Here is a 25,765-nt window from a genome sequence, read left to right on the forward strand (position 1 = left end):
CTGTTAAAAGATAATTAAATATTATTAAACTTCTAGCTAAATCTTAGGTAATGTTACTTATTAGGCAGTCATTGTTTTTATTTCAGTTTATGTATGATGCATAAAGCCAGTTTTCAGTATTCTATAATTCTTATATTTTTGATTTCTTCATTCGTTTTTGCGGTTCTGGGGATTGAACCCAGGGCTTGCACATGCTAGGCACGTACTCTACTGAGCTGCACCCTAGTCCTATATCCCTTGCTTTTTTATTAAAAGCTGAGCTGGGATTACTGTCCTGGTCTGTTGATTCAGTTCTGTGCTCTTTTGACTAGATCAGGCTAAATTAATATCTTTTATGTCTTGCAAATAGATATATGTGCTGGAGGAGTAGGAGAATGTGGTTTTTATTTTTCCGGTGGGCACAACATCTTTATTTTATTTTTATGTGGTGCTGAGGATCGAGCCCAGCAACCCACGCGTGCCAGGCTAGCACGCTTCCGCTTGAGCCACATCCCCAGCCTGGGGAATGTATTTTGTTGACTATATTCTGTCTCTTCTAGAGGAAAGCATTATTTGCTCTGCAGATCATTAAACAGAAGACTAGTTAAAATGCTTTTGTAAAAGAAAGGTATTCTCTTATTGTAAATTGAAGTTAATCTGTAGCTGTTCTAGACATCTAGAATAAATATAGAAGAGCCATAAGAAATGCTTAGGCCATTAACATTGTATACAAATAAGAACATTTTATAGAAAATGCATTCAAAACTACCTGGGAATGGGTGGTCCTCATTTACTTGATACCTTGAGTGTCATAATTTTTGACAGAATACCTAAACTCTATGTTATTCTATTTTTGTTCTCAAGAATTCTCTATTTTATTAGCTAGTGGATATGTTTTAATATAGTCTGTGGAGCATTAAAAGACCTTACACATCTTTGCCATTCTTTGTTATTTTCTTTCACTACTTCTTCATGTTTTTGTACTTAAAATGGATTTTCTGGGAATAAGAGATTCAAGGCTGGGCTGGGGATGTGGCTCAAGCCGTAGTGCACTCGCCTGGCAAGTGTGGGATGCTGGGTTTGATCCTCAGCACCACATAAAGATGTTGTGTCCGCTGAAAACTAAAAAATAAATATTAAAAAATATTCTCTCTCTCTCTCGCTCTCTCTCTCTCTCTCAAAAAAAAAAGAGATTCAAGGCAGTTTAAATATTAAGTGTCTTATAATGGGTATCATTTGTACCTATTATGAGATGGTTACCTAGTGACTGTTAAATTCAATTGAATACCCGAATCAGTTAGTATCAAAGATGTTTTTGTAGAAAAAAAAAATTCTTCAGTATGAGAATTGTGGTTTAGTTCTAAATTTTGTCCAAAAGGAATATATAGGCATGTAGGATAGGAAAGCAATAGATTCATTTCCATGTAGGATGACACATTCTGTAATCAGGCATAAAGTAAAATACTATATTGATTCATCTACATTGAATTCCAGAGGTGGTTCTGGAATATGATTTTGAATAGTGAGTTGAAGCTCACAAGATTGTCAATGGGGCAAAGGTATACATAAAGTATATTTAAAAGTGGGACCTTATATTATCACGCAGAGAAGATTAGAATTTTTCTTTCAGAGAGGGAGGAGCTATTTGAAGTATATTTGGTATGGTACTTGCATTTTAACTGTGGAAGATGGACTGAAGAGAGTGAACTGGAGGTAAGGAAACAATCTACACAAGCCAGGTGAATTAGTCTTGTTCAGTGATTTTTGCATCCTGAATTAAGATAGTGGTAGAGATTATGTGCAAAGTTTCTGAGATATGAAAATGTTTCCTGTTATCGTTTCTGATATTATCCTCTTCTTGCTCAGAATTATCCTTCACATCATTGGTATTCATCAATAATAGTCATGTGCCATGCTTTGTGCTAAACATTAGAGATAGAAAATGTAGAGTTCAGGGATCTTATTTAAGTAGTTTTTAATCCAGCAATTTTTTTTTGTTTTTTTTTTAAGGGGAAAGCTTTTTTTTTTTTTTTTTTTTGCAGGTTGGCCAGGGTGGGGCATACTGGGGATTGAACTCAGGGGGCATTTGACCACTGAGCTGCATCCCCAGCCCTGTTTTGTATTTTATGTAGAGACAGCGTCTCACTGAATTGCTTAGTGCCTCGCTGTTGCTGAGGCTGGCTTTGAACCCACAATTCTCCTGTCTCAGCCTCCTGAGCCCCTGGGATTACAGGTGTGCGCCACCGTGCCTGGTTTGAGCTTTTCTTTTTTTTTCTTTTCTTTTCTTTCTTTCTTTTTTTTTTTTTTTAATTTGTAAAGTTTTTGTTTTGTTCATTCTACATTTGGTGTTGTAAGACTAGAAAATTCTGACTAACTTTGTGGAATAACACCTCTAAAACTGAACATTGGATTGTTTTCAAATGAATGAAAGAAGGAAATCTAGGCAGGTGAGCCCAGATGATTCTTTGTTCTAGTAGAGTGTTGGTGATTCTAATGAATCTAGGCTTGATGGTCTGAAGAACTGAGCAGACTTTTCTACTGAGGAAGTCCATGGATATTTCTATAGACAGGTTGAGACTCCCCAAAAGAGTACCCATTAGTAATAAAAGATAAGCTAGGAATAGATAGGCATCATGGGGATTGCTGTTCGGTTTAAGTCATCTCAATTCCTGATTTGATGTAACTAGTGTAAAATTTCTAGTGTTCTTAGTCATATGTGCCAAGAGCAAATTCGCTTTCTACTGGAGGAAGAGATCATCCAAATGCTAAAATTACCACTGTTGAAAAGAAAGGAAGAGAGAACTAAGAAGAAAAAAGACAAGGGGGTAAACCAACATAATTAAAAAACAAGAACAGTGAGATAGTAGTACAATAGGGGATCTAGATAAAATGTCATCAGACAGGGCTTTATGGTTTCAAATATTTTTTAAAAGAGTAATACTTTTATTAAAAACTAGTCCCGAAAATACCTAAAATCTACTACTGTGAAATTAAGAATATAAGATTGTTTTTAATAAGTAGAGTCAGGTTAAGAGAAAATTAGTGATCTGGAAGGTAGAACACACGTGTGTGCATGTGCACATGCACCTTCCTCACTGTTACTGCCCAAAGCACACATTTGAGGAACTCTAAAAATCCAAAAACAGTCTGAAAGCATAGAGAGGAAACAAAATAGTATCTTTAAAGATGCAGCAGTAAGAACGGCAGTCAGCTTTCAGAGGAAATAGTGTAAGCTAGGATATAGTGGGATATTTTTCTTAAAACTGAATCATGTTATTTAGGCATTATTAACATATCCCCAGTTAGAGTTTGGAGGTATAGGAAGGAATGAAAAGCAGTGAAAAATATTTTTAAAAGTTGGTGAATCTAAGTGAATATTCAGCTAACTAAATTGGAGAAAGGTAAATGCTATAATATTTAAGTAGAACTAAAATGCTTGAGAAGAGTAGCATATAAATTAGGGGAGTAAATGGAATTTTAGGTATTCTAAGATTTTTTTACTGCTAAGTTACAGAATATTTTATTTCTGTTAGACATTGATAAAATAATGAACATAGGCATATTACAAAAGGAAATACTTAAACAGGCAGTTAACATGGAAATGTTTTTCTCTTATTATTTGTTTTAGTCAGCTTTTTTTTGCTGCTGTGACCAAAAGACCTGAGAAGAACAATTTTATATGTTATGGTACTAGAGATTTAACCCAGGGCCTTATACATGTTAGGCAAGAGCACTATTACTGAGCTACATTCCCAGCTCTTTGATAAGAACAATTTTAGAGGAGGAAAAGTTTATTTGGGTCTTACAGTTTCAGAGGTCCCAGTGCATAGACAGTTGCCTCCATTCCTTGGGCCTGAGGTGAGACAGAACATCATGGCTGGAAGAGTGTGGCAGAGGAAAGCAGCTCAGAACATGGCCAATTGGAAGTAGAGAGAGAGAGAGTTCCTTCACTACAGACAAAATAGTTCCCTTCTCCCACCTCCTCCAGCCATACCTTTCCTGCCTACTGTTACCACCCAGTTAATCCTTATTGGGATTAATGCATTGAATGAGGCTCTCATAAACCTATCATTTTACCTCTAAACTTTATTGCATTGTTTCACACAATAGCTTTTGGGGGGGACACATCATACCTAAACCATAACATTATTCATCACAGCAATTGAAATTAAAATCACAATCAGATCCCTAAGGCATTCACCAGAATGATTAAAATGAAAAAGACTGGTTAATACAAGTATTGAAGAAATGTGTTGGTTGGGAAGCTACCATATGCTGGTTTTGTGAATTGGCACAGCCACTTTAGAAAACTGTTTGGCAATATTTGCTGAGTTAAATATGTGTAATTTATAATCTCAAAATATATACAGATAATGTATAATTTAGAAGAACCAAAAAAATGAAATTAAACATAAATAAAAAATATGCGTGTGTGTGCACACACACATAAAAGTTTTGGGTAGAAATGGTCGTAATGGCCTTATTTTTTTAAAAATATTTTTTAGTTATATATGGAAACAATATTTTTATTTTGTTTATTCATTTTTATGTGGTGCTGAGGATCGAACCCAGTGCCTCACATGTGTGAGGCAAGTGCTCTGCCACTGAGCCACAACCCCAGCCCATGGCCTTATTTTTCTGTTTTTTTTTTTTGTGTGTGTGTGTGTGTGGGTGTGTGGTGTTGGGGATTGAACCCAGAGCCTTGTGCATGCAAGGCAAACACTCTACCAACTGAGCTATATCCCCAATCCAATGGCCTTATTTTTAATGGCCAAAAATTAGAAGTAAAAGTAACATCTGCCAAAGGAGAATCGATGAATAAGTTGTTATATGTAAATACAGTGGAATACTCTACAGAATTAATTCTCAAACTCAAAATGTTGTTTCTCCTCTTCTTCTTTTAGCATCAACATATCCAGGGAACCTGTGAGAAATAAAACCCTAAGTGTATTCCTATACCTATTTAATTCAGAAATTCTTGGGATGAGGCCCAATTGACTGTGTTTTAACAAGCCTTCCATATGATACTGCTATACATTAAAGTTTGAGGAGTAACATTCTGTGTCAGTTTAGCATACAATTTCTGAAAAGGATGAGATTAAATAGGTCCTTTCGGTTTTTTTGAACAACATAGTTTCAACTTTGCAGTTACATTGAGAAAATACACAACATATAGACAGTACATAAATGAGTGATTATGTTTTTTATGACCTCTTTCCTATAGCAATTAAAATGAATGAACTTTGAGTGGCTTCTAACAAAATGTATGTCTCTGAAACCTAAATTGAGCCAAAAAGTCAGACAAAAATAATTATCTATTGTGTGAGTTTATTTAGATAATATCTGTAAACAAATAAATCTTACCAAATATATTAGAAGCTGGCATTGGGTAAGAAAGTCTGAATGTTCATTTGGAAGGGGACTAAGGACTACTATAATGTGTAAAAATCCTAATGCTCTTGTTTAACTAGTATGCTTGCTAATGCTACAAAAAGGTAGAATGGCAGGGTGGTAAGTGGTGCTTTCTTAGCACTTGGGGGTGACCTTTTAATAAAAATTCTACTCTTGTGAACATTTTAAGAGAAAATAATTAATACTTACTTTCCTAATTAAGAGTAATTAATTTAAGGTGAAAGTTTCATAGGGACAAATAAAAAAGTATTTCTCAGTAAAAAGAGTAAGGAAAAATGAGTGCTTTGTACAAGGGTTTTACTATAGCTGCTCAGGACTTGAGTTTTGGGGTTTTTAACCTTGAAATTTGAGGCCTTTTTGTTAAAGTAAAAATGTACAAAAGATTTTCTTTTGCCAAAATTCAGTATATGAACTCCACATGATTTGTGAGTGACTTCCCACTTTCCTGAGGAATTCTATTTTATTAAATTAATTGTTGATGATCCAACAAATGCAGTCCTTTTGGTAGTTTAGAATCATGTAGGGGAAATTAGGCTTCTTACTTGTGTATTTTCCTTAATGGAAGTAATCATATGGTGTGACTAAACACCAGGTCTAAGTCTTGCTTAGAGAAGTTTCAGAAATAGGATTCTAACCTCAAAATTTGGTTGCATGTACTTTTTTTTTTTAAAAAAAAATGTTTTCTATTACTGAGCTGCCTCTGTAGTTCTTTTTGAGACAGGATCTCACCAAGTTGCTGGAGCTGGCCTCAAATTTGCAGTCTTCCTGCTTTAGCCTCTTGAGTAGCTGGGTTTATAGGAGTGTGCCACTGGATGGACTTTCTTACTTTGCTCAATGTAAAGAAACAGAGACACTGTATTAAGATTAGTAAGCTGATTAATAAGCATCTTTCCATTATATGGATTGTGATTTAAAAAGAAAAAATAGACTGTACTTTTCAGTTCTTGTTATCATATGCCTATCATTTTCTGTAAGATAAATAAATTATTATTTTGTTGTTTGATTTTCCTAGGAGGAATATAGAACTGAAGGTATCAGTTGGCATAATATTGATTATATTGATAATACTTGTTGCATAAATCTTATTAGCAAAAAACCAACAGGACTGCTCCATCTTTTGGATGAAGAAAGCAAGTAAGTATGGTTCTTTTCAATATTGTTATTGGCCATTGGGCTTTTTATGCCTTCTTAAGTTTAAACTTTCTCCTTATATTTCCAAGTAAAGGGCTAAAGGTTCTGTTGTATGCAGTTATTAAATATTTGCATTTCTTGATAAATAGGCTGAATTTCACTACTGAATTTATTTTTTCTTTTTTGCAGTTTATTTTGACAGAGTTTGATGTTAGATTTGTTGACGTATTTTATTTTTTTTGTTGTGTGTTTTGTTCTTTTTGAATTTTTATTTCTGAGATGTATTTGCAGTTTTCATGTTTAGTAAAAAAGGATATCATGATATATTCATGATGCCTGTCATGACTGTGTTGGTGATAAATGGCAATATATGCAAAATATTTTCTAGTCTATACTGTTCAGTACAGCAGTCTTAAATATAAACCTCTGAAAGCTTCATATGCTGTAGCATCCTCCAGAGTAATGTCTGATTATTTATAGTTAAATTAGCCTACAAAATGGTTTTTTGTTGCTGTGACCAATTCCTGACAAGAACAACTTAGAGGAGGAAAACTTGCTCTCAGTTTTAGAGGTTCAGCCCATTTTGGGCTGACTCTATTCCTGTGGACTTGAGGTGAGGTGGAACATCATGAAGGAAGGACGTGGCAGAGGAAAACTGCCCAGTGCATGGTAGCCAGAAAGCTAGAGGGTACTTGAAGAGCTAGAGACAAAATAAAATCTCCAAGGGCACACCCTCAGTAACTTTCTTCTTCTAGCTTTGCCCCACCTGTCTGTGATTATCACCAAGTAATCCATTCAGATTATTAATTCATTAAGTGATTAATCCACTGATGAATCACAACTTTTATGATCTAATCATCTCACCTCTGAACATACCTGCATTGCCAAATGAGCTTTTCAGTGGATACCTCATATCAAACTCCTCATATTCATCATAACAGATGGCAAACCTAGAAATGGAGAAACTGAAATGAGGAGATTGTGTGGATTTTTAAACAACTCTTCAGTAACAAATTTAGAAATTGAATTAACTTACCTGATTCCTAATTTAATATTATACCCATTAAACTATGATAGAAAATATTGAAAATTTATTGTCATAGGTTGAAAGACTATACATCAGTTTTTCATGGGATCATGGGGCAATTAAAAGTTTATACTTGTTGTCTAGTGTAGTTAATAAAAGTGAGTCCTTTCTTCTCAGAAATATCCTATTTTTGTAAAAGTCATGTCACTCTATTAATATGCCATAAACACACAGAATTGCTATGTGAAAATAGTAAGATTGTAGAATGAAAAATATAATGGAAAGAAATTGCTAAGAGTTTATGTCTAGTATCCACCCTAACCCACTGTACCACTAATATGTTTCTGTTATTCTAAATGAATTAATGTAGTCAACAAAAATAATAGTATTTTAATTTAATAATTTAATTTTCTATGCAGAGTATTCTTGGTATTGCTCTCTATTCCCAGTAATGATTATTATCTCTTATAAAATTGTAAGGTCAGTAATTCCTAATTCTGGTTGCATAGTTTACCTCTAGTATTTGTTGGAGAAATCTTTCAAATCATAGTTAATTTTAATATTTAGTATTCAGAGCTAATAATTTTGGTAGTTGATAATGAAATGATAAGCAGTTCTTTTTGTCTGAGATATTTAGAGCAACAAGTATGTTTTAAGCACTTTAAGTGAAAGATCATATGATTTTTAAGTCAGATTTCAAGATTCAAACCCTCCAGCTATTTCTGATTAATAAGGTTGTACTTTGAAGTATTTAATAAGATTACTTTCCCCAAATAGTGCAGTTTTAGAGCCATAAGCCGAGGATTTATATCCTATCTCTATTACCTACTCTCTACAAATCTCCTTTTTTTTTTTCCCCCCTTTTGGTGCTGGGGATTGAACACAGAGATGGTTTACCACTGAGCTATATCCTCAGCTCTTTGTATTTTTTATTTTGAGACAGGGTCTCACTAAGTTCCTTAGGGCCTAAGTTGATGAGGCTGACCTCTAACTTGTAATCCTCCTGCCTCAGCCTCCAGAGTCACATGCACCACCATGCCTGGCTCTTCAGTTTTCTTGCGTGCAAAAAGGAAATGCTGCTGCTATCTACTCTGTCACATTTGTCAACAGCAATTGATGTAATGACTGTATAATTAAAACATGAATAGAACAAGGGGCTCATTACTTCGCCATTCTTTAAGCAACATTTCATTAAATGCACATCTTACTATAAAAAGATTGTATATTTCTGGCCAATTTCTACCTAATATTGATGTATTTTTTGTTTGCTTTTTGTGAATAGAACTGGGAATAGAACCTAGGGGCACTTGACCACTGAGCTACATCTGTAGCCCTTTTTGTTTTTGAGACAGAGTGGCCCAGTCTGGCCTCAAATTCACAATCCTACTGCCTCAGTCTCCCAAGTAGCTGAGTTTATAGATGTGCATCACCATGCCTAGATCATAGATTTAAGTTTTGATCAATAAAGGGAATGTCACCTCTTTGTTGTCACTCAAGCCACATAAATTGAAATGACAAATTTAGCCCAATAAAAGGAAACAAATTTTCTGATTATTAGAGCTGATGAGTATCTTCTTCAAGAAGTAAAAAATTCCTCATTAGAAATAATAATTCTGGATTATCTTTGAGGATATTGTATTATGTTTGTATTCAGACCGCCATGAAAAATTTTAAAAACATTATTTTAATTTCTTTACTTTGTAAATGAGCCAGTCCAGTACCTTTTTTTTAAAAAAATAAATGGTTCATTTTTGTCTCACTGGGTAGGAAAAAATTGTCCGCTGCTCTGATAGGGTCCTTGACTGGGCCTGAGAAACTGACATAAGACAGATAAACAGAGGAAAAGCATTTACATTTTATTAGAATTTTATATGTACATGAAAATAGAAACCTGAAGAAGTAATCAGAACAAAGAGCTTATCTATTTTTTTAGACAAAAATGAAAAATTTTTCCAGAAATTTCAAGACAAAGGGTTTGGGGTAGGAGCAATAAATTGTGTGAAGGGAATACTGGGAATACAGGGAATACAGGGAAAACAGAGACTGGGAATACTAGTAGAAGATAAGGGTTATTTTGTTAGTTTGTACAGTTCTGTCTTAATGTTTATTTTTAAACTTTGGTAATTAGGATATTCTTTTTCTGGAACAGGGAGAGCACCCTTCTCATGGAAAACTTTATGGCTTATTTTTATGTAGGAAAAAGGAAGTTAAGAGCCTATCCCTATGTCCTGTATTTCTGATTTGCCTTCAGTTCAAATAATCATAAGGTCAGAACAGCATATTTTGGGGTGGCATGTCCTGAAATCCTTTCATCTTTTATGCTTTAATATCCCAGAAGATAAGATGAAAAGGCATGAAGTATTTTTCCTCTGCTTTTTACCTGTAAAGAGATGTTGAAAATAAATTTAGTCACATTTAAGAAGAACTTTTTTGGGACTCATTTGGATTTTTTTTTCTAAAAAATATTTTGTGGGAATATATATTTCTATGGGAAATATATAATTTGGAAATTATCCTTAGTGATATTCCGACTTCATGCATTTTGTTTATGATGCTCTACTTGTAGGAGTCACACAAAATCTAGGTTAGTCTTGTGTGTGCTACCTACTGGCTGTGATGTTGAGCACATTATTTAAGTTAGGTTCTGTAGAAGGCATTTAGGAGGAAGAAATAGTGCAAGCAAAGTCTCAGAGTTAATGTATGATGAATAGGATGTTAGCAATGTTATTAGTCTTTCCTGTAGAACTCAAAAGGCATTGCTGACAGCAGCGGTAGAGAACCTTGAAACTCGTTAGAAATATGAAATCTCAGGCTTTCAACCCATACCTTTTGAATAAGAATCTGCATTTTAACAGAGTCTGAAGTTGAGATTAGAACATTTATTTAGGGCAGCATTTTGTCAATCCTGTCTACTAATAAGAATTATCTTCTGAATTTATGAATGCTTTCTAGGTCACCATTCTTGATCAGTTAATTCAGAATCAGTAAGTAGAGTCCATGCATTGCTGGTTCTGAAAGCTCTAGAAGTAGTTCTCAGGCTACCCTTGTTCATAGCCTTTGGGGAACATGAGATAAGAGCTTTAAAATGAGCAATAATGTCTGATTTGCCCTCTTGATATATACCACAAATGTTTGTTGAATGTAGGACCTGTGGAGAGCTTTTCTTTCCATCTTTCTTGATTTGGAGTAAAGACTATTCTCCTATCTATCCACCTTCCTTTTTTCACTTTAAGTAAGAGAAAAACATAAGCTTTTAAAGTACTTGGAGTATTAGAAGGCAAATAAATCCTGAAGAATGCTTTTCTTACTATACCCCTCTTAACTCTAAATGGAGTTAGAGACAGTGAGGTAAGCTGAGTATGCTGCTAGAAGAGAGAAGCATTCTGTTATGAAGTAGTGAAACATTTGCAGATGTTAGGTTTGTCTAGTTTTAGTTGCTTGGAATCATTCAGTTTCTTTGCTTTTGATCCATAAATTTTCTGACTAGGAAAGTCACATGATTAGGGTGACTTGAAACAAGGTAAGATCGGAATTGAAAAGAATATTATAGAGGCTGTTTCTGGTCTGTGCTTGAAATCCTAAGGATTATAATGCATTCTAGAATTGTTTTAGAATTTTAGAGCAAGCTTATAATGGAGATGTTTTTAGGAAGCCATAGTTTAAGCCCAAATAACTGAGAAGGGAGCAGACCTCAAACAGATCAGCAAGCTGTCTTTATTAAGCATTGGTGGAATGCCACATGGCATTTTTTCAAGGGAGAAAATGGGCACTGGTTATAAGAGGGGTCTGCTTTTTATAGGTCTTAATGAGAGTTAATCATTGCAGAATGTTTAGTGTGACTTAATCATTAAAGACTTGGGCAGTCAGAAACTAATTGTTCAGGTAAAAAATGTAACTCAGGAAAAGAGTTGTAAAAACTTAAAACTCATTCTAACTCAGGGAAACAGTTGTAAATGCTTGAAACTGGGATAAAAATTTAGAGGCCAGAGCCCGTTTGTTTTCCATCCCCTCCAGGACTCAGTGTTACTGGGAAAGGATAAAAGCCCAGAGCTTGGTGCTCATTGCTTATCTTCTTACTCCAGAATCCATTGTTTCCTAGAGCTTCAGTATTTGCTTTTCTCCTTCCAGGACTCATCAACAATGGGAAAGGGTGAAAATCCATGTCTTAGTGTGTTTATCTCTTTCCTCAGGACCCATTATTAATGGGAAAGGATGAATGTTTGCCTTATTCCTCCCTCCTTTCTCCCAGGCCACACTGTCCTCTTTTCTTCCTGGGGGCTGTCCTGGGTGATGTTATTTTTCATCATTCCAGACTCTGAAAGGGGATAATAAATTCCTTCATTCCAGACTCTGAAAGGGGATAATAAATTGGGGTGTTGATATCAAGTCTAGCTGCCTTCCTGCTGAGAAGAGACAAATTAGGGAGATCCCCTCCTTTTAGAGTTCTAGAAGAGGACATGGAGACCCTGGTGGTTTAGAGTTAGTAAGAAAAGCATTCTTCAGGTCTAACACTGAGAAGTGGGTGGTGGTGGAGGATGGGATAGGAGATAAAAAGGTATAGGGATTGAGTACTACAGGATATGTGGGGACAACTGCCTCTTTAATTTCCTGAAGTCCTGTACTAGCCAAAATTGGCCATTGAGTTTCTTTACTCTGAGGATGGGGGAATTGTGTGGCAAGCCAGCCAGGAGGTGATATTTAGCTTTAAGATACTTTCCTTTCTCCTTTTTGGCCTCGTCTTCTCTATTGTTAAAAACCTTGAAAGCAACATCTACAAGGCTACTGCTGAGGAGTCTCTGAGTTCTTCTCTAAGTTTTTTATGGATATCAGATGCAGATCCACTTATAAACTGGACATGGAGAAAGAGAGTACCAGCAGGAGTATCAAGATCTGGGGTGGTATATTTGGTAATAGCTTCAGTAAGTTGAGCCAAAAAGAGGGCAGGGTTTTCGTCAGGTCCTGGGTGATTTCCCTTATCTTGTCATGATTAACCTGGGTATTAGAATTTTTTTTGTCATGCCTTCAAGGAAGCAAGTAATCATGTGTTGGAGTCTAGTGACCCCGGTGTCTTGGGGTTGATATGTCCAATTAGATTTAGCTATCGGGATGGCAGCATCTCCTGCAAGATGGGTAAGGAGGCTTTGGACATGGAGGAGGTTGACATGTTCTTTAGCCTCCTGCAAAATGTGCGCACTTTCTTCAGGAAGCTAGGATATAGTAAACATCTGCCCAAGTAAGGTGGTAAGTCTGAGTCAGACGTGTGAACCTTTTCCTATACTTAATAGGGCTTTCAGAAAATGAGCCTAATCTGTCTTCTTCTGGAACAAATCTATTGTAGAAAAGGGGATGTGAACTTGGACTGTCCTGTAAAAACAGGCCAAGGTGACTTAGCAGTGTTGGTAACATAAAAAAGCTGATAATATTTATGTAATCCCTAAAAAATGCCAGATAGTGTCAGATTTTTTTTTTACTAGTATTATTTGATTCTGCTAACAGTATTATACCTGTTGTTATACTCACTTTATGGGTCACAAGATCATTTCTGGTATTTAAACTTAAAGTTTTGAAAGGCTATCTTTCCCAAGATCACTGATAGAACTGGTAAGTTAAACTAAGATTATCTGACACCAAAGGTGATGATCTTTTCTGATTTGAGTACACAGTATATAATTAACCATTTTGTAGTAATTTAAGAATCATTTTTACACATTAGATTTGGGATTTATCTTTACAACCTCATGGCACATTATTGCTCATTATTTCAGTTTCTTTTATACTATTTCTGAAAGATATATTTTCTCCTTTTCCTGTCAGTGATATTTCCTCTATTTGAAACTCCTACCTAATCGTTTACACCTAACTTTTAATAGCTAGCCTCCTAATAACCTTTCTGTTGTTCCCCATCACTGCTTATTTTTCTTCTTCTAAATGTTTATGTTCCTATGTTTCTATTATGCAATTCTTTTTTTTTTAAGTTGTAAATGGATCTTTTATTTATTTAATTAATTTATATGTGTGCTGAGGATCGAACCCAGGGCCTCACACATGCCAGGCAAGTGCTCTACCATTGAACCACAACTCCAGCCCCTATTATGCAATTCTTAATAGATATTATTTGTGTGATTTTTGACCTTGAAATGCTCATTGAATCCAACCAATGAATACAAACCTATTGATGTATATTTAAAATAGTAATAGATTTAATAAGAAATGTAATAACAGGTATAGATAAGAAAATTGTGACCATTTATGTGTCAATAAATAGGAAAACAAAAGAATGTGAATTTTAATGACCTATTTAAGAATAAGAAATTATTTCCTTTTGGTGGGGTTTATTTTCCTTTGGGTTTTGCAATAATGCAACACAGTGAAACCTAAATAAATATGTAATGACCTGAATTAATTTCTCAGGTTAATTGCAGAATCTGAGTATGGGCAAGCCATAACTTTTTATCCCTCATCTATAATATAGGAACAGCAATCCATATTATACTCTCTTCTAGCTTATTATGAGAATCAGATTTGATAGTGTAGGCAAAAACTCTTTGTAAGGTGCTAAATGTATTAGATAGCAATGAATTTGTTTTTTAATAGGCAATACTGATTACTGCATCTTCTATTTTTTTGTGTTTTCTTTTTCCTCATAAATTCAGTTTTCCACAGGCAACAAATCAGACATTGCTAGACAAGTTTAAGCATCAACATGAAGAGAATTCTTACATTGAATTTCCAGCTGTGATGGAGCCTGCTTTCACCATAAAACACTATGCTGGAAAAGTAAAATATGGAGTAAAGGTCAGTTGATTTTTCAGTGAATGTACTTTAAGGGCAGAGGTGTATTTTTGACTTTGTCACTTTTCCTGGCACACTACCCCCTGTAGATTTTGGAGGCTTACGATTAGTAACATTTGGAGACATTTTATTAGGATAATGTTAGATTCTTCTAATATAGATAATATTAAAAAATAATATATTTATGCTTTTCAGTACATTACTTTCTCAGGTTTCTGTTGGTTTCCTTCTGCATGTAATCTGATGTCAGTCCATTCTAATAAACAATAAACTTTAAAAATTCTAATTAGTTATACATAATAATAGAATGCATTTTGACACATTATACATAAAGGGAGTATAACTTCTCATTCTTTTGGTTGTACATGATATGGAATTATACTGGTCATGTAATCATATATGCACATAGTGTAGTAATGTCTGATTCACTCTATTATCCTTCTACCCCCATATGCCCTCCCCTCCCTTTATTCCCTCGTCTAACCCAAAGTACCTCTATTCTTCTCTAGCAACCCTCCCCCAACGAATTAGCTTCCACATTTAAGAGAAAACATTTGGCCTTTGGTTCTTTGGGATTGGCTTATTTTGCTTAGCATGCTATTCTCTAGCTCCATCCATTTACCGGCAAATCCCATGATTTTATTCTTTAAGGCTGAGTAATAGTCCATTGCATATGTATACCACATTTTCTTTATCCATTCATCTGTTGAAGGGTACCTAGGTTGATTCCATAGTTTAGCTAAACAATAAACTTTTTGATCTGAAAGAATAGATAACTGCATATCTCAATCCCATATGTTCATCCACATGTCCACATACTTTACTGAATTTTACCCCTCTTTATACACATAGGGCTGACAGAGGCCTTATGCCTTCATGTACTATTAGGTATTTGTGAGCTTGTACTCTTAATGAACTGTATTGAAACTCCTACCTCCTGAAAGGGGAAACTTCATGATTTCATTCATTTCTGATGAACCTGTTATTCAACCATTTGAAATTTAAGCCTGTGTCTTAAGACACTTGGTTTCCATGCAAGACAGTGGTAATATGAATTATAGTGGAGCAATACAATTTTTTCTTTGATCTCAGGGTATTTTTAATTTACTCATCAAGTGTACTGATCTATTTATTTAAGAGGTGTTTATTGAACATAGATCATGCATCAGACCCTGTGCCTAGTGTTTGGAATGATTTAGTGATTAACTAGACAGAAATGTTCCTGACTCTGTGTATACATACATATGATTGTGTATGAAATACAGGTAAATGGGCTATATGCTATAAATAAATGAATGGGTTCTATGAGAAAAAGTAGTAAAGTAGTGGTGTGGAGCCATGAACCACTTCTCTAAGAAACTTTTTAATTTTTGAGAGATGACCTGAAGTAAATTTACCTTGATGAGGAGTTGTGATGAAGAAGTACAGGCCATGGAATAAGGAAGAGTTTGATATGTTGAAATAAATGAAAACTAGTCAGTGCTGCTAGAATTAAAGGAACAAAAAGAAATAGTGTTGTGAAATGAATTCAGAGTAAGACAGCAGGTTAATTCTTAAGGGCTTCTAGGGCAAGTTAAAGGAGTTTGATTTTTATTGAGTTTGGTTTTTATTGTAGGGACCTCTGAAAAGATTTTAAGCAGAAGATCTGATTTGTGTTGTTAAAAGATTGCTGTGCAGGGTTGGGGTTATAGCTCAGTTGTAGAGTGCTTTCCTAGCTTGCACAAAGCTCTAGGTTCAATTCACAGCACTGCCAGAAAAGAAGAAGAAGAAGAAGAAGAAGAAAAAAAGACTGTTTTGATTATTTTGAGGAAGAGGCATAATAAGGGGCAAGAGTAGAATCTGGGAGATAAATTAGGTAGCTTTCCCCCTTTCTTTCTTTTTTTTTTAAATGGGATGAAATGTGAAGATAAACCCCAAGAATGCTCAGTACAATGGAGCACACCTGTAATCCCAATGATTCAGGAGGTTGAGGCAGGAGAATTGCAAGTTTAAGGCCATTCTCACTTAGTGAGACCCTGCCTCAAAAATATAAAAAGGACTTTGGATGTGGCTCAGTGGTAACACACCTATGAGTTCGATCCCTAGCACCCCCACACCCCAGCCCACCACCAGAAAACCAAACAACCAAATCACCGAAATGGCAACAGAGTTGAGGAAGGAGATACCATCCATATACATTATTTATTTCTAGATGATAAGTGATAACTGGTTAGAGCTGATGGGTTAATTGGAGGTATCATATCCTGAGGTGGAACAGAAAGGAAGGAATAATTTTGATAGTTTAAAAAGTAAAATAAAAAGTCAGGCGCAATGGCGCACACCTGTAATCCCAGCAGCTTGGGAGGTTGAGGCAGGAAGATCATGGGTTCAAAGCCAGCCTCAATAAAAGTGAGACCCTAAGCAACTCAATGAGACCCTGTCTCTACATAAAATATAAAATAGGGTTGGGAATGTGGCTCAGTGATCAACTACCCCTGAGTTCAATCCCTGGTTAACCACTCTACAGTCCCCCCCCCAAAAGAAAACCCAGTTTTACTTTTTTAATAATATATACTTTTGCTCTAAGTATATTTAGGGACAAGCCAATGGTCAAGATCCTGGCTTGTTTACCCATTTCCCTTGTTTTTAGAAGAATAAAGAATTAGGAAATAGTAAGCCACATTCAGAGAAAGACTGGTAAGGAGTAGCTACTAGTTAGTATTCTACCATGATTCATCTCTTATTTATTAATTATTTTGCCTTTAGTCCACAAGATTAATGTATCTTAATGTATTTCAAACATGGTAATTCTTTTTCATTTCTTCTTTGACAACCTGCTTGTCCAAATCACTGTCAGCTCTTCTCTGTTTATTATTATGTCTGTTCTCCCCTTTTCCATTCTTTGTGCTATTCATTTCCTATGTATCAATAAATGTTTATAGAACACCACTTGGCTGTTGCCATTGACCTTTATGCTTGAATAAAATAAAGTTAAAACCCTTAACTCAAGCTCAAAGAGCCTGAATCCTGTTGATTTGCCTAAATTTTCATCACTCTCACCTTTTTACTGCTTTTCTTCTAATTTGTCCAGCGCATCACCACAGAAAGTAGGGATCAATCCTGAAAGTATAATATTCTATATAAAGTAAATTAGAATGAACATTTCACTCAGAAGTCATTTCTATCTTTATTCAATCACTGTTCAAACATATTACTCATTATCATCTTAATTTTAATAGCTTTTTCACTATTAATGGTGAGACTTTTTTCACACAGGATTTTCGGGAAAAAAATACAGATCATATGCGCCCAGACATTGTAGCTCTTCTGAGAAGTAGCAAGAATGCATTTATCTCTGGGATGATTGGAATTGATCCTGTGGCTGTATTCCGATGGGCAGTTCTCCGAGCCTTTTTCAGAGCCATAGTTGCTTTCAGGGAAGCTGGGAAAAGACACATTCAGAGAAAGACTGGTAAGAAGTAGTTACTAGTATTCTACCATGATTCATCTCTTATTTATTAATTATTTTGACTTTAGTTCACAAGTTTCATAATGATTTTTAATTTGCTTTGTTTCTTAACATATTCTGGCATCATGTTTGAGGTCTGATGAGTTCAGTAAACTATATGATTAAATGTTTATGTGTTATATATGTATAGGTATGCGTTGGTACTTTTTTTATTACTAAACCTTGACAGGAATACTGAGTATAATAATGGTACTTGGACACTTAGTAAGTCATGGTATGATTTTGAACAGAAAGTGAAGAAATAATGGTAATAGTATTTATTTAGAATTTAATTTTGATGCTTTTCTCTATTTTTTTTCTTATGTATAGTTCTTACTACAAATGAAACCTAATTTAATATGAAAAGTATAAATTAGGAGAAAGAAAGGATCCTGGAGGATCCTGGCGGTAATATAATATGGTGGAAAGAACCCCCTATACACTGTCATGTCTTGATTGATTTTGTGACTTAATTGTCTTTCTTTTCTATAAAAGGGAGTTAAATACTACCTTTAGAATTATGAGGTTAAAGCCAGATAATATATGAAAAGAATCTGTTTATGAAGTATTCATTTTCTTTTTCTCTTACCCTTAACTCAGTTCATTGGATTTTCACTTTGAAATTCAGAAATGATATTTATTTTCTCTGTGTTTCCTCCTTAAATCACAAAATATCCCATTTCACATACTGTAGGAGAGCAACTTCATAGCCCTGTTGGCATATTTGTAATCACAGTATTGCTTATTGTAGCACTAGTCTTAGAATATTGCTGTACAGTGAGGATTTTCTGTTTTCTATGCAGATGAGACATTCGTTTTAGAAGTATGAGAATACTCCCATGTGTTTCCCTATTTTCAGACTGACTTATATGGCTTTTTGAGATGTGTACTAGCAATAAAACTTTACACTCAGCTTTTAAACATTTGAAATAAATAATACTTGGGAGATAATGTCCTTAAAATGAGAGGCAAAATAATTGAATTTAATTTCTTTTTTGAGACTGTAACATGCTTGAATTGCAAAAATAAAAGAACTACCTCAAACTGCTTTGCCGTTTCTAAAAGGTTGTATTTAAAAAAACAAACAACAACAATAACAAACTTAAAAGAACTTTTTTTCCTTGAAGATGATTTCTTTCTTGTTATGATAGCTTTGTAATGAAGCTACTCAGCTTTGTTAAGTATCCTGTTGAGATGTTATTGACTAAGAAGAAACTTTGTTTTTACTACTAATTATGTCACTTCACACAGATCTATTATTTATGTAAGTTAGTTGTTTTATATTCATTAGTATCAATTTGGGAAATGATTTGTGATATTACTGTTTTTATTTGTGGTACCTAGCTTTGACCGTAGGGACACTCTACATCCCAGTCTTTTTTTCTTTTTCTTTTTTTGTGACAGGTTGATCTCAAACTTTACTCCTCTTGCCTCAGCTTCCCAAGTAGCTGAGCTTACATCCCTGTGCCACTACACCTGACTGGATATGTAGTGTTACTAATATAAAAAGATAAATTACTCAGGAATCTGAGGCAGGAGTATTGCAAGTTCAAGATCAGCCTCAGCAATTTAGTGAGATCCCTCAGAACCTAACTACACCCTATCTCAAAATAAAAAGGATTGGGAATATAATTCAATAGTAAGTAAAGTGCCTGTAGGTTCAATCCCCAACACCAACAAACAAACAAAGACAACTTACAATTTCTCTATCTTGATAGAATTTAGATTCTTGTTTAATAAAGGGTATTACAGAGCTTCCAAATAATAATCTTATTGAAAACTCTTTTATTTTAGAATATAACACACATAAAGAAAAGTACATAAAACAAACATATATAGCTCAGTGAAAGAGCACAAAAAATAATCACCCCTGAAATTACCACCTAGATCAATAAATGAACCTACATAACACCCAGATTTTCCTCTTGGATAAACTATGAAATTTCATGTTGTATAAAAGAAAAAGGACTCTGATAAATTTGCATTCAGAAGCCTAATGAGATTGACTCCAGAAAGTGATTTTTTTTTTAAATGTACGATATATTGGTGTCATTGCCATTGCCAGCATTCACCATAGCATTTTGCTTCCTCTAACTTGCCTCCCACTTAACTATCTTTTGGTAAGTTTGAAATAAAAGGACATCATACAGTTAGAATATTATAGCATTGGAAACTAACAGATTAACTGTTAAAATTATTTAAGCCATAGTTTCAGAACTTTTATGATATCTATAAATAGTATGCACACATATTAAGATGAAATGGGAGAATTAGAGATTATTTAAGTAGAAGTAAAGTAAGGGAGGCAGAAGGTAACCAAGTTCAGATCTTTTGCAAATAAGATGTCAAAGATGATAATTCCATTATAGCTGGGTGTGGTGGTACATGCCTGTAGTCCCAGCCCCTTGGGAGGCTGAGGCAGGAGGATGGAGAGCTCAAAGTAGTCTTAGCAAAAGCGAGGTGCTAAGCAACTCAGTGAGACCCTGTCTTTAAATAAAAAATAGGGATGGGGATGTGGCTCATCAGTCAAGTGCCTGTGAGTTACTTCAATTCTAGTACCACCCCCCTTCAAAAATGATAATTCTAATAAAGATGATGTAGTATATTTTTACTTCCTCTCAGTATCTTTAAAGTATGTTATATGTGTACATGAATATTCCACAATGAAACCTACCATTCTTTTTTTTAAAGACTTTAAAAAATTTTTTTAGTTGTAGATAGGCACAGTACCTTTATTCAATTTATTTATGTGGTGCTGAGGATTGAACCCAATGCCCCATGCATGCGAGCCCAGCACTCTACCATTGAGCCCCACCCCCAGCCTGAAACCTACCGTTATTTAAAATTAATATGCGCTAATTAAAAAAAAACTCTGAGCTAATTGTAAAGAAGCATCCTAACAGTGAACAACAATAACAAACCTCTCCCTAATTTTCTGAAGTAATTCCCTCCTTTACTCTTTATTAAGCTGACTGAGCCACAGCCGAGAATACCAGATTAAAGATTACTTTGTTATTTTTTCTTTTGTTCAGAATTCCAAATTAAAGGAAACAATGCCATTTTAAGGTCTATAAATAAAATTATTTCAATTACCCTATTTGATAAAAATATAATTGTAGAATATTCATGATAGTGATCAGCCTGTTTGAAACCAGAAAATACTCTTAAATGAGTCACATTAAGTAGGCAGTTTCAGTAATTGCATGTTGTTTTGCTACAAGGTAGAATGAGAAATAGTAATGATTTGTTTGGTTAGCAGTGAATGAGGTAATGAAGAACAGACATTCGAGTTCTGTCATTTAACTTGCCTCTGATTTCCTCCTCCTGAGTAGGTTAGAACCTGGAGTAGAGAATACTATTTAAGGATCATGAAGAATGGAGCACAATGATGCTTTATTTGGTTCTGTTGGACTTATATAGAAGCATAGACAAATAGGCATTTTAGTGAGTCTAAAAAGTGTAGGCTAAGGTATTGAGGTCTGAACAAGAGTGTTCAAAGTACTATCCAGTTTTCTTCATTAACAAAGAGAGAAGCTGTAGCTTTTCATATAGTGTCTGCAGGTAGAGAGTTTTAAGATTTCCACATGATCTCTACTGCTTCCTATTCAATGAACTGTATAATTCTAATCAGCACCCTTTTGCTTTTGCAAGTGGGAGAATAATTCTAGTGACGGTCTATTTTCAAAGAGGACCAGGTGGTAAAACTTATTTGGTTAGTTTAACAATCCTTTTGCTTTTTTTAAAAAGCAAAAACCCAATCATTATTTATAAATTATTTGTATATTGGAGAAGGTTAAGAGTAAGAGTTTTAGATTATGTGTTAGTGAAATAGGTAAAAGTTTTCAAAAATAATCTTTTCCATAAAAGCAGTAAGAACACTAATGAAAAGTTTCAGAGTAACTTTGTTAGAATTGTAGAAATTAAAGGCTATAGTAATCTAGAAAGTGTTTGTGCAACTATAAATAAAGACTGCATTTTGTGGTGTTTTCATGTGCATGATTCATAGGCCTTCCTCCCCAGCTCCATGGTAACCCTGAAAACCAGCACCCTGGAATCAAGATGAAGTTTAGCAGAGTGGCAACCACTGGAGGAAGTAGAAGGGTTTGGAATTCCTTCATAGTCTCATTTCTAGAGAATTCTTCAATCTTTTGGGTTGTTTCTTGGAATATTTTACTTAAAAATCTGAATTTATTCAACCTGATTTGGAGTTTGCCCACTGTGAACCACAGCCTTTAGCCCAAAAGCACTGTGAGAAACAATCAAAATCAGGGCTGGGGGTGTACCACTTGCCTAGCATGTGTGAGGTACTAGGTTTGATCCTCAGCACCACATAAAAATAAGTAAATAAAATAAAGGTATCATGTCCGTATACAACTTAAATTTTAAAAAAGGCCTAAAAAATTCAGAAGAAAAATAATCAAAATCAATTGTTGGACATTGCAGCTGCCTATGACAGTAGATAACTATTGGGGTGAACAGTGGCCTAACCAAACAGCTTAAAACGAAAAGCAGATAAATGAGATGTCCATAATGGCTTTGAAAAGTTCTGATATATTCCATAAAATTTAGTTGGTTATGTGCTTTATAGGGCTCTATACATGCCAGGGCTCTAAGCATGCTCAGGAAAAACCAGGAAGTTCTTGATCTGTTACCTTGAGTCTCTGTGCAAATAGAAAATGAAGGCAAGGCAGAGTCGTAAACTGCTTACCTGAGTGTTAAAGGTATGCCTCAGTACATGTACATTGATCCTTGACAAAGGCCACTGTTCACCCCAATAGTTATTGACTTAACGGTTTGAGGTATGTAAGAGTATCTCTGGTTAGTCATTGGCTGACCATTAAGCTCAGTGAGTGGAAACTTCTGTGGTCACATGTGAAACATCTTAAGGGGGAGGAAAAAAATAGAAACAATATCAACAGCAAACACTGGGGATAAAGGAAAATCTGATTCCTAGAGTTGCTCCATTATACAATTTAATACATCCAGTGTTTGACAGTTTTTTGAGACATGCAAAGAAAAAAATGAAGCGTGATCCAATTCAGGATTTTTTTTTTTTTTTTTTGGTGGTGATGGCGATTGAACCCAGAGCCTTGTGCATGCAAGGCAAGCACTCTACCATCTGAGCTATATTCCCAGCCCAAAATATGGTCCATACAGGAAAAAAGGAGTCAATAGAAACTGTCCCTTAGGAGAGTCAGATAAAACTTTAAGCTATTTTAAGTATGTTCAAAGACCTAAAGGGAACTGAGTACAAAGAACTTTAAAAAAGTCTCAAAGTTATTACTAAAAAGTTAGAAATTACATATATTGCAGATACATAGTGAAATATGAGAGACAGTATACATGCTTGTTTATATTTTATAACTCCTTTTTCCCTCCAATATGCTTTGGAAAAGAGTACAAACACTGAAATGAAAATTCACCAGAGGAGTTCAACAGTAGATTTGAACAGGTAGAAGGAAGAATCCATGAATTTAAAGAAAGATCAGTTGAGATCCAGTTTAATGAACATAGGAAAAAAGAAGCAAAATGAACAAAACTGCAAAGTCCTTTTGGACACCATTAAGTATACCAACTTCCGGGAGTTCAGAAGGAAAGAAGAAAAAGGGATAGAAATAGTATTTGAAGATATCATAGTTATAAATTCCTCAAATTAATCCACAAATGCATGAAGCACCATGAACTACAAGGAGGTTAGATTTTTTTATGCATCATAAATAATTAAACTCTCTAATATCTAGGAACATTTTGCAAGAGAGAAAAGTGACTTATGATGTATAAAGGATTCTCAAGAAGATTAACAAGTAGTTTTATCATTAGATACTATTGGAGCCAAGGGTGGCATTCAAAATTTGGAAAGAAAAAAAGACTGTTAATGAAGAATTATTATTCTTCATCAAAACTGTCCTTCAAAATGATAGACATCCCCCCCAAAATAAATCCTAAATGACTTTGTTACTAGCAAACCTGCCCCATAGGAAATACCAAGTGAGTTCTTGTGGTCCAAATGAAACGACACTAGAGAAGTGTAAATTGGATACAAATGAAAAAATAAAGAGCAACATTTCATGCAACTACAAAAAGAATAAATAAATTTTTTTTACTTGTAACTTTTCTTCCCTTTAATCTTATTTAAAAGACAGTTGCATAAAGCAGTAATTTTCATTCTGTTGATGGACATACTGTTCTAAAAATATAACTTGTACTAGAAAACTATAAAAGAGGAGGGAGAGAATGGAGAAAAAGGCTTTATATATTACTGAAATTAAGTTTTTTTTTTTAAATCCAGATAACTGCCTTGGAAACTACTGAGTAAAAACTAAAAATAATATTGTAAAAAAAATTTAAATATACTTACTAGAAAACATCAGTTTAATATAAAGGAAAGCAATAGTGAAATAAACAAAGGATGAAAAATATCTTAATATGTAGTGAATCAAAGGAGAAATCACAAATGAAATTGGAAAATACTTTGTTATGACGGGAGATTAAAAACAAACATGGTCCATCCTAATTCTTGCTGGTCAGTTTGTGGCCTGACAGGTTTTACTTATTGAACAGAGGACCCTAGAACAATAAGGAGCAATTTCAGTGGTGTCCCAATACTCTACTTAAGATTCTTGGGGGTAAAGGGAGAGGAAACTAAATCCATTAAGCAAAAGGAAGGACAAAACAGATATGAAATAAATGAAGTAGAAATTACAAAATCATAATGAAAACAAATAAATTCTCTGAAAAGATAAGCAGAATGCAAAACCTTGAGCTTGAGTGACCATGAAATAAATAGAAGATTCACATTATTAATATATATATGTGTGTGTGTGTGTGTGTGTGTGTGTGTGTGTGTGTATTTGAGTTGTAGACGGACACAATATCTTTATTTATTTGTTCATTTTTATGTGGTGCTGGGGATCAGACCCTGGGCTTCATGCATTCGAGGCAAGTGCTCTACCACTGAGCTACAACCTCAGACTGAAGATTCACATTATAATTTCAGTAATGAAGCTAACATTTCTGCTCATTTTTCAGAAGTAACAAAGGGTTAGTTACATGAATGATTAATGGCAACAAATTAGAAACTAGTTGAAATGGAAAAATTCCTAGAAAGACAAAACCAACCAGTACTCTTCACAAGAAACAAAATTTGAATGAGTTTGGAGCAAAAGAGATTGAATTAGCAAATGTATAAACCAAAAACAAACAAATTTCCTACCAGAAAAAGCCAGGACAAGTGAATTCACTGATGAATTCTGTCAAATATTTGAAGAATTAACACTAATTCTTCATAAATTGTTCCAAAAAGTAGAATATGAGGAAATACTTGCCATCTTATTCTAAGGCCAGTATCACCTGAATACCAAATAATACATCACAAGGAAAGAATACTATAAAAACATTCCTTATGAATATGAATAAGAGAATCTTTAACATAATACTACCAAGCTGAATCTAGCAATAGATGAAATTATATACTATAACCTAGTACAATTGTTTGAAGAATGAAAGGTTGGTTCAATTTAATGAAAATTAAATAATAACATAATAAGCTGTGTTAGTAGATTTAAAGACAAAAACCACATGGTTGCACTCTAAACACAGAAAAAAGTATTTGACAAAAGCCAACACATAATCATGATTAAAACAAAACAAAGCAAAACACTGGCGGGGTGGGGGTGGGGGGAACAACCAAAACCCCAAACACTGAACAAGTTAAGAATGGAAGGGAACATCCTCAACCTGATCAGGAAATCTATGAAAAACCCAAAGCTTTTATTAAATGGTGGAATGATGAGAAAAAAAAACAAGGATATCTGCCTCTTTTATTTAATTTTGTTCTGAAAAATCTTAGTTGGGCAATTAGGCAAAGAATAAGATATAAAAGACATTCAGAGTTTAAGGAAGGAGACTGTCTTGTTCACAGATTCATGATAATGTGT

At 34.5% G+C, this 25,765-nt stretch overlaps 1 protein-coding gene across 11 annotated transcripts in view; it reads left to right on the top strand.

The window, feature by feature from the left end:
• Myo9a (myosin IXA) overlaps positions 1-25,765 on the top strand; it is a 293,301-nt gene that overhangs the window by 138,186 nt on the left and 129,350 nt on the right. For all 11 annotated transcript variants that reach the window (XM_021727982.3, XM_040275557.2, XM_078049353.1 and 8 more), the window contains exons 12-14: positions 6,404-6,525; positions 14,203-14,344; positions 17,597-17,792. In XM_021727982.3, coding sequence (XP_021583657.1) covers positions 6,404-6,525; positions 14,203-14,344; positions 17,597-17,792 — 460 coding nt within the window. The remainder of the gene's footprint in view (positions 1-6,403; positions 6,526-14,202; positions 14,345-17,596; positions 17,793-25,765) is intronic.

Source organism: Ictidomys tridecemlineatus, chromosome 5 (genome assembly GCF_052094955.1).
Source record: "Ictidomys tridecemlineatus isolate mIctTri1 chromosome 5, mIctTri1.hap1, whole genome shotgun sequence".
In the NCBI taxonomy this organism is placed as follows: Eukaryota; Metazoa; Chordata; class Mammalia; order Rodentia; family Sciuridae; genus Ictidomys; species Ictidomys tridecemlineatus.